General features: G+C 32.7%; 1 protein-coding gene across 1 annotated transcript; it reads left to right on the top strand.

The window, feature by feature from the left end:
* Window positions 1–2483: 2483 nt before the first annotated feature.
* Window positions 2484–3428, top strand: LOC126075527 (olfactory receptor 6C6). Its single transcript, XM_049883369.1, has one exon. It carries the CDS (start codon window positions 2484–2486, stop codon window positions 3426–3428), a length of 945 nt encoding a protein of 314 aa, XP_049739326.1.
* The last annotated feature ends 7050 nt before the right edge of the window (window positions 3429–10478 follow it).

The raw sequence follows: 10478 nt of genomic DNA, 5'->3' as shown, positions 1-10478 counted from the left end.
TACTAACCCCCAGAGAAGATCTTCTTTCTTTGTTTAATTTCAGTAGACTCTCTTGAGGCTATATATAAAAATAGTAAATAGGAAATGATAAAATTGTAGCATTTGAAAGGTGCATTTGTTAATGTTGTATTTCTTCACTTGGAAGAGTTGCTTACCTGTCATTAGATGATTTCCTGATTTTTTTCCACTTCCCTTTTTTTAAGAGTGTGTATCTATTTTGAGGTTTTTGCATGATAGCAATCTCAGTTTTAACACTTTTCATGGGAGTTATTAAGGACAAACTTTACTAAATTCCACTTATCCAGCTTGGAAGATGGGTATCCATTGAAATTATTGATACCTCAATTCCAAGCTTCATAGTGAGTATGAACTTGAGCGCAAGTGGGAAATCTTTAAAGAAGCCCCATATGCACACTTTGCCTTTTCTCACAAAAATGGGTAATAAATCTTTCTATCAGAATAAGATAATAGGATAGCCTTTTTAAAAAATTAGAAGTGAGTAAAAGCATCACTAATTATGTTAGGACATATTTCTGCTATGCAAACATAGAGGAACAAAAATTCCAGAAGGCAAGTCAACTACAATTTTAACTTCAAAATCAGATACTAAGGTAAATGCACAAGAAACAAATTCACCGAGTTAAATTTGATTACAGCATTTTCATGTTTTACAAAGCTTTTTTAATGGAAGACTAATTTTATGGTTACATATAACAGTAGATGTTACCATCTACTTAATCATATAGTGTTGTGTTTATGTTTTACTTTCTCTGACTATCTTTATGAACTAGGTGCTACACTGGGTGAACGGATAATAAAAACACCATGAGAAGCTGTAAACTAGAATGTGGGATAGCTTACCTCTAGAACAGTCTACTAGACCCACATACTCACAGAAATTGACTGATTGATTGATTGATTGATTGATTGGATCCTAGAAAATTCTTTTTTAAATCAGTAGTAGAGCAAAAACGGAAGTCTTTGAAATAACAAGGGCTGAAATGTACATTTGTACACTAAAAGCTTAAGATCACTTACCAGCTGTAGTGATATTAATAAGGAAAAATACAAAAGAATAAAAATAACTGTTAAGTTTTCCAGAAATTATCCTTAGTTCTTCATTTTATATAAAAGTTTGCAGATAATGTACATAAGGAAGTAGGCTGATATGTTTAATATAATGGGGATAATATAATACGGAAGTAAGTTGAATTCTTGTAGAAAGCATTGGAATTAATATTATTTCTAGATATTTAGGATTTTATAAATAATGTGCCAAAATTATGTAGACACTTTTAGGAAAATATACTAAAAGGATAAAAGAAGTTATTATATAATTTGCCTAAATATGTTTTCTTCTCTGTTTCCAAAATGTTTTGCATTTTACATTTGTCCTATAATCTGGAAAATGACTGTTTATTTGAGTGTGGTCAAGCCAATCAAGAAAACTGGTAATAATAAAGAACAGAAAACAAAAATTTAAAACTATTGAAATTAAGATCTTAAACTATTTAAAATGCCATGTTGAAAATCAAAGTTTCCTTAATCATTGACTAGCACAGTAATTGTAATAAAACCCTAAACTTTGATTTAAAAAAAATCACCTTGAGGCTCATTTTAAAAAGACAAACAGACTTAGTTCAATTTGCACAGTTATGTTAAAAAAAATGGAAGCTGGCGTTACAAATAATCTAAATCTGATAGGAAAAGGAAATCAGGATAAATAGAATCTTTTTTTTTTTTTTAACTTGGTTTGGTTTTAACTGTACTTAAGTTTCTTTTTTAATGATTTAGTTTTGGGAACTTCAGTATTTCTTGAAAAGATTGTCTGTGATAAGGCTTAAGAATAATTTAAAATATGTTTATAATTATAATATATATGTGTATATAAAGTTTGGCTCAAAAGAGATGTTCCATTTTGTGTTGTTAAAATAAATTAATGGTATGTGCTTATGAATAAATAGATTAAGAGTTGGAGTGAGTACAATGAAAAATACAAAGGTGAGAATGTCAAGATGTATAAAAATTCTGAGAACTCCATTAAGAGTAATTTTGAACAAAGTATCATAAAACAGAACTCAAAGACATTATAGATTAAAATAGTAATTTGTTCAAGTCAACTTTCTTTAAGTATATATAGGAAATATATTTTAAATATTTCATGTACTTCTATTTAAATTACACTTGCAGAGGACAGCCCTTTTGGAAGTGACTGGCTAGAATTCATATTGACCAAAACCTAAAGTTCTAAGGAAAAAAATTCTCAGGAATATTATAAAGAGAAATAGAGAGTTAGAAGGAATTTTAAACTGATTTTTGGCATATATTTATGTGTCATTTGCAATTTCAGGCTAAAGAAATAATTTACAAATGGGTAAGTTTGAGAATATATCTCTTTCTGTTTTTCAGGTTTAAAAAATCCTGATATTTCTAATTTTGTCCTTCTTTTCCTGTGTAGATTTGATAAGGCTTGCAGAAGAGATATGAAGAACCAATCACTGGAAATAAAGTTCATTCTCCTGGGACTGACAGATGACCCACAATTACAAATCGTGATTTTCTTCTTTCTCTTTCTCAACTATACATTTAGCACTACGGGAAATTTAATTATTGTCCTCCTTACCCTGTTGGATGTGCGTCTCAAGACTCCAATGTATTTCTTTCTCCGAAATTTCTCCTTTTTGGAAATCTTATTCATGACAGTGTGTATTCCCAGATTCCTAATAACCCTTGTGACTAAGGATAAAACCATTTCTTACAATAATTGTGCAGCTCAATTATTTTTCATCCTTTTACTGGGAGTTACAGAGTTTTACCTTCTGGCCGCCATGTCCTATGACCGCTACGTTGCCATCTGCAAGCCACTGCATTATCCCATCATCATGAGCAGCAGTGTGTGCTACCAGCTTGTACTCAGTTCTTGGGTAACTGGATTCCTAATCATCTTTCCCCCTTTGGTCATGGGTCTCAAGCTAGATTTCTGTGCTTCCAAAATAATTGATCATTTTATGTGTGAAACTTCTCCTATCTTGCAGATATCCTGCACAGATACACGTGTCCTAGAATTGATGTCTTTTGTCTTAGCTGTGATGACGCTTGTGGTCACTTTGGTGTTGGTGATTCTGTCTTACACTTACATCATTAGGACCATTCTGAAATTCCCCTCTGCACAGCAAAGGACCAAAGCTTTTTCCACCTGTACTTCCCACATGGTTGTTGTCTCCATGACTTATGGTAGCTGTATCTTTATGTATATAAAACCATCTGCGAAAGAAAGAGTGACTGTATCCAAAGGCATAGCTTTGCTCTATACCTCAGTTGCCCCTTTACTAAATCCCTTTATTTACACTCTAAGGAACCAGCAGGTGAAAGAAGTCTGCTGGGATGTGTTACAGAAGATTTTGTGTTTTTCAAAAAAAGTGATTTAAAAAATATGATGCGAAATACCACCTTACAGCAAAAACTAGGGGAAAAAAAGATTTCATACGTGTGTTCTGATTATATTTTTCTACCTCATCAGTTATCACATATAGGAGACTCTGTTGAAAAATCTTATAGCTCCATTCTTCCCTTACATTTGACTCTTCCTTGTTAAAACATTTCACTCTGTTACAGTAAACTTCCTTTCTTCAAATCTTTAATCCAATTTTTAAATACCATCTCCTTAAGGTGTATTCATTTCCAGAAACCATGACTTTGATTAAAGTTTGCCTTGAATAAGTGTAAATTGTTGTGTGTAAATTGTTAACAAATTCAACATGTTTATTGAATATTTATCTTATTCTAGATATGGTGACGGGCGTTATCCTTACTTTAAAGAAGCTTGCATTCCCGAAAAGAGATAAGCACGTAAGGCAAATATTGCTATACAGTGTCTAATTAGTGCTACTTAAAGATATACAAAAATGTTATAGGGCACATAAGATAGGCTTCTAAGTAATTTTGGAGATGAGTGAGGCTTTTGGATAAAGTATTAATTATTTAGAGTCTAAAAATATACATAAAGAAGAAAATTTTGATATAAATATACAAATAACACACAGGTGTTCAACATCAAGGTAAATTTGGAGAGGCAGTATGTTTAATGGTTATAAGACTGGAGACATTCAGGATGGATTCAGCAAAGTCTTCACCAAGTACACATTGTGGGACACTGCACAAATTACTCAGAGTTTTTATGTGTCAATTTTTTTCAATATAAAGTAGAGGAAATTTAATCTCTACCTCACAGTTCAGTCAATATATGCTATTAGAATTGTTAAGTCCTCAGTTAGGGAAACCTTTTTTAAACAATTCAAGAATGTGGTTTAACTGATACGTGATGTGCTTGTGAAGGTGGAAAAGACCATAAATCTGACAATTACATTCTCATTTTGAATTGTTATTTCTCTCACTTCCTTTAGAGAAACAATGTGCCCCTAATTTTAATTTTATGTATCCAGACAGCAATGTATTTGCACTAAAAAATGTGAAGAGAGAGAAAGAGAGAGGAGAAGGAGAGATACACTTGATTTAAACTATATGAGATTTAATTTTTTCAGAAGCTAATGATAAAGTGGTATTTATAGTAACATGCTTATCTTGTGGATGATGACTTTTGAAAAGATAAATTAAGTCTTCTGATTTTGTTTCAATCACAGGATCAATTTTACACCTTGGAAATTAAATAATAAAGAGTTAACAGCAGATATGTAACTTTCTCTTATTATCCTGATGTCAGGGGTAGTTTTGACTTACACCAAACCTCCATGTGTTTACACATCCAGGAGGAACTTACTAGTTTGAAGACAATCAAGACCCTACGGATTATACAGATCATATTCTTATGTGCTTTTGATAATGAGTTTGCATTAAAAAAACTAATATGTCTAACATGTCTAGATCTGTGTTTCTCAACCCTGGCACTATTGAGATTTTGAGTCTAATAATTTTTTGTTTTGGATGGCTGTCTTTTCAACAAATTATGCTGAAAAGTTAGGCTATCCATACGCAAAATTATCATCCATGATACACACTTTTGTATATATACAAAAATTAACTCCAAATGGATCATAGGTATAAATATAAACATAAAATACTTCTATAAGACAACATAAGATGAAATCTTTGTGACCTTGACCTAGGCATACCACAGTGTGTAACAGAAACATAAGTGATAAACTGGAATCCAAAGTTAAGAACTTCTGCTCTTCAAAAACATTGTTAAGTGAATAAAAAGACAAGCCACAGATTTGGAGAAAATATTTATAAATCACACGTCTTAGCTGAAAAAGCACTTGTATCTAGGATACATAAGAAATGTCAAAAAGCAATAAAGAAAAAAAACACTAATCCAAATGAAAATGGGCATATATTTAAAAAGTTTACCAGAGAAAATATATGAATGAAAAATAAACATAATGAACAGCATTACTCACCAGAAAAATGAACTTAAAATCACAATTAGATACAACTATATACATTTTAGAATGGTTAAAAATAGAAATATCATTACTAACTATTGGAAAAATATGGAGCAACCAAAATTCTCTTTAACTTTTACTGAGAAAGTAAAATTTTACAATCACTTTGGAAAAGAGTTTGGCAGATTCTTACACAATTAAACTCCCTTTTTGGGGAAGGGGGTTAACATTCCTATTCAAAATAATACTAGAAGTTTTAATTAATGCAATTAGACAACAAAAGGAAATAAAACGTATACAGACTGGGAAGGAGGAAATAAAACTGATGGATAATGTAGAAAATCACAAAGAATCAACAAAAGAAAAACAAAATCTCCTGTAACTAATAAGTGATACAGGATGCAAAGTTAATATATAAAATTTAATTATTTTCCTATACACCAGCAATGAACAATTGGAATCTGAAATAAAAAACATAATATTACTTACATTAGTACCAAAAAAGAAAAGAGAGAGAGAGGAGGGAGGGAGGCAAGAATAAAAGGAAGGAAGGAAGACTTAAGTATAAATCAAACAAAATATGTACAAGATTTATATGAAAGAAGTACAGAACTTTGATGACAAAAGCCAAAGAAAATCTAAATAAATGGAGACATATTCCATATTCATGGATAGAAAGAATATTATTAAGATGCCAATCCTTTCCAATTCGAGATTCAATGTAATCCCAATAAAAATCCCAACAAGTTATTTTGTGGATATCAACAAACTGATTCTAAAATTATACAGAAAGGCAATAGACCCAGAAAAGCCAACACAATACTGAAGAAGAACAGAGTTAGAGGACTGACACTACCCACCTCCAAGGCTTATTAGAAAACTAAGTGATCAAGACAGTGTCATATAGACTAATAGATAAATAGATCAGTGGAGCAGAATAGAGAGCCCAAAAATAGACCCACACAAATATAGTCAACCGATCCTGACAAAGGAAAGTTAACTCAATGGAGAAAAATTAGTCTTTTCAACAAGCGATACTAGAACAACTGGACATCAACATGCAAAAAATATATTTAGACATAGACCTTACATCTTTCACAAAAATTAACTCAAAACTGATCAGAGGACTAAATATAATTATACAACTTCTAGAAGATAATATAGGAGAAAATCTAGGTGAGTTTGATGCTGACTTTTTAGGTACAACCTCAAAAGAACAATTCATTAAAGAAAAAATAAGTTGGATAATTAGGACTTAATTAAAAATTTCTCTGTTTTGCAAAAGACACTGTTAAGAGAAAGACAATCCACAGTCTGGAGGAAAATATTTGCACAATACATATCTGATAAAGGACTTGAATCAAAGTTACACTAAAAAAAAATTTTTTTTTAAACGTAAAACTCAATAAGAATACAAATAGCCCACTTACAAAATGGGTGAAAGGTCTGAAGAGATACCTCATCAAAAAAGATATACAGATGGTAAGGTAAATAAGATATGAAAAAATGCCCAACATCACATGTCATTAGGAAATTACATATCAAAACAACACGAGATGCCATTACCTAGCTACTAAAACTCAAAACCAAATCCACTGCTGTCCAGTCAATTCTGACTCACAGTGACCCTATAGTACAGAGTAGAAATGACCCCTAGCGTTTGCAAGGCTGTAATCTTTACAGAAGCAGACTGCCGCACCTTTCTCCCACAGAGCGGGTTTGAATTGCTGACCTTTTGATTAGCAGCCCAGTGCTTCTAACCACTGCGTCACCAGAACTCCTTACATACCTAACTGTTATTGTTATATTGTTAGATGCCGTCAAATCAGTTCTGACCCATAGCGATTCTATGTACAACAGAACAAAACACTGCCTGGTCTTGTGCCATCTTCACAATCATTGTTATGCTTGAGCCACTGTTGTAGTCACTGTGTCAATCCATGTTGTTGAGGGTCTTCCTCTTTTTCCCTGATCCTCTACTCTACCAAGCATGATGTCCTTCTCCAAGGACTGGTCACGACTGATAAAATGTCCAAAGTACTTAAGATGAAGTTTCACCGTCTTTACTTCTAACGAGTAGCCTAGCTGTACTTCTTCCAAGACAGATTGGTTCATTCTTCTGAAGTCCATGATGTATTCAATATTCTCTGCCAACACCATAATACAAAGGCATCGATTCTTCTTCGGCCTTCCTTATTCATTGCCCAGCTTTCACATGCATATGACGTGATTGAAAACACCTACGGCTAAAATCCAAAATATGGACAGCATCAAAAGCTGGCAAAGATGTGAAGCAACAGAAACTGTGGGTGGGAATGCAAAATGGTACAGCCTCTTTGGAAAACAATCTGGCAGATTCTTACAAAGCTAAGCATAGGCTTATATTTGATCCAGCAATTGTGGTGCTAGGTATTTATCTAAATGACATGAAAAGTTATGTGGACATAAAAACCTGCACACAAATGTTTATAGCAGCTTTATTCATAATTATGAAAATTGGAAACAGCTAAAATGTCCTTCAATAGTTGGATGGAGCAAAAAAAAAAAAAAAAAAAGCCACAAAAATACATACAGGAAACTTAAAAGCATAGTACCAAGAGGAGCATGTCTATCATGACCATTTCTAAAATCTTTTAGTTTCGACGGCACTGGGTTGGGTTTTTTTTTGTTTTTTTTTTTTTGGTTTTCTATACATTCTGTTGAAGTAATGAATGGATAGGCATAGGTCTCTTTTCAGGGGTCTGAGATTTGCTGACTGAAAAAAATGTATTCTAAAGGACCTTCTAGTAGAGGTCTTGTTCTTCAAAGAACAAAAATACAGAGCTTAACATTTAAATTTGCTCTAGTATCATGGGCAAATTAAATAATTGACTTCCCTACCTTTATTACTCTTTATCCTAATTTTTCCCACTATCAGAATCGCATCTCCTGTGCCCAGTAGAACTATACTTTTCTACCAGGCTGCCATAGCAGTCTGGAGTAGCATGAATGTATTTCACAGATTATGCACCCATAGCAATTAGAAACTTCAAATATGTACTATATAATTAAGATAAATTGAATAAAAAGGTGGGAAACTTATCTTTCCCAACACTGGTATCGTGATTTGAGCAGTGCCAGTGATATAATCAATGATTTGCAACTTTTGAAACCAGGGCTTTGGCTATATTCAAGGAATCTGCATTGAATTGTCTGTTTTCAACTTAATATCACATATGGCAGTCTTTGCTCTCTAAATCAGAAGAGAAACTGAAATGCCTTTTCCCAGAATCCCCTTCCTTGTGTGGTTCTACTTTATAATTTTTCAATTAGATGAATTTGTGCAGAGGCTCTTACTCTCCAGAGATATTTGATATTTGTAGCAAAACTTGGAATCAAGTGAGATTCAAAATGGTTTCTCAGCAAGAGTTTGAGTCACCGCTAAGACTATTGGTAGGGTCTGTTTCAGAGATGGTCGAGAATCACTAACATTTTCCACTAAGTTTTTCAGAACAAGTCTCTTGTGGGCTTCATCCTGAGATCTTCAGTATTAGTTTCCTCCTGAAACTTTCTACAGCAATTTTCTGGACTTTTGCTCTCCCAGCTCTTCCAAAATTCTTAAAACTTTAATTCCTGTATTTCACGCTTTATTCCCATAGCACTTAAAGCACTTCTGCTTTCCTGATGGAACCTTAACTGACACAGAACTCATGCTGATAGAATTTGTAAACTTCGTAGTTTCCTATGATGATAATATTTTGTGATCCCATATACGTTTGGCCATGTAACTGTAAAAGCAAATAGGCTTGTTAATGGTGGTGTTAGTAAAGACAGAAAGAGAAAAACAATGTATTACTCTACAGCAGCTCTTTATGGGTGAAAACACCAAGAGATCAAATGAGCTGCAAACACAAAATAGAAAAGCAGATTGAGTTTTGGAGACTATCACATTAAAAAAAAGAAAAAAAGTAGACAGTCAATTTGGGGTTGATATGCACTTTTTTTTTTGGATGCATACCTAAAATGAGCAACAAAATTGCAAATGGTGTTTCTTCACAAGTTTAATGGTTAATTTTTTATCACTTGGGTAGGCTATGGTGCCTAGTTGTTTGATCAATGTTGCTCTGGAGGGAAAGCTGGCACTGGCAAAGGGCACCAGAGATTCTACTAAATTATGTAAGTCAAAAGGAATTGAATACAGACGTATGCAATAGGATAGATGAACTTCAATAACATTGTGTTGAGCAAGAGAATCCAGACATAAAGTTCATACTGTATGGTTTCTTTTATAAGAAGTTCTAGAAGAGGCAAAACTACAGTGACTGAAAGAATATCAGTGGGTGCCTGGATCCAATGGTAGAGGGGAAATGACTGGGAAGAAACAAAAGGAATTAAGATGATATAAATGTTATCTTTATTGTTACACAGGTTTGTATAGTTGTCCAAATGCCTTGGTTTAGAATTATTGTATGCCATTGTATCAACACATACATTAATAATGAAATTGATTAAAATTGACTCAAGTAGAATTTATTAAATTTTTTTAATTTGCAAAATGTAAAAAATATATGGAAAAATCCCAAAACTGAGTTTTAAATAAATCGTACCTTAAATGGGTCGCTATCATTTGTAGGTCTAAGAGACTGTAAAGTAATTTAAACAACTAGAACCAAAGCCTGGGGGTCAATTATTTCTATCTAACACAACAACCGTTAATGTTTACAAATACCATATTCTTAATCATTGTAATTATCCAGGTGAAACTTTTTCAATAGAATCTCCATTTCTTTGCATTTTTTATACCTCTCGTTACAGCACCTTGAACCTTTTATTTTCTTATTTATATTTCAAGGTCCAGCATAAGTGATGGTTCCTTTGGGAGGGCTATGTTGATCTTTAAAATTAAGCAGATTTTTTACCACTTTTCTGTCATAATGCTAATTACATTATATGCTAATTATCAGATTCTGTGTTTGTCTCAGACTAAAGTTTTAACAATGAAAACTGCTTAAGAGCAGATTCAGTGCATATATAGAGATATAGACATATAATTAACTAAGCGTGTTTATCAAGGTCCATTTTTATAAAGCATTCAGT

The sequence above is a fragment of the Elephas maximus genome, chromosome 4 (genome assembly GCF_024166365.1).
Source record: "Elephas maximus indicus isolate mEleMax1 chromosome 4, mEleMax1 primary haplotype, whole genome shotgun sequence".
Taxonomy (NCBI): Eukaryota; Metazoa; Chordata; class Mammalia; order Proboscidea; family Elephantidae; genus Elephas; species Elephas maximus.
This window is presented reverse-complemented; position numbering and strand designations above follow the sequence as displayed.

What these genes read in the sequence shown, in the direction of transcription:
- LOC126075527 (XM_049883369.1), top strand. Translation starts at nt 2,484, where the DNA reads ATGAAGAACCAATCACTGGAAATAAAGTTCATTCTCCTGGGACTGACA.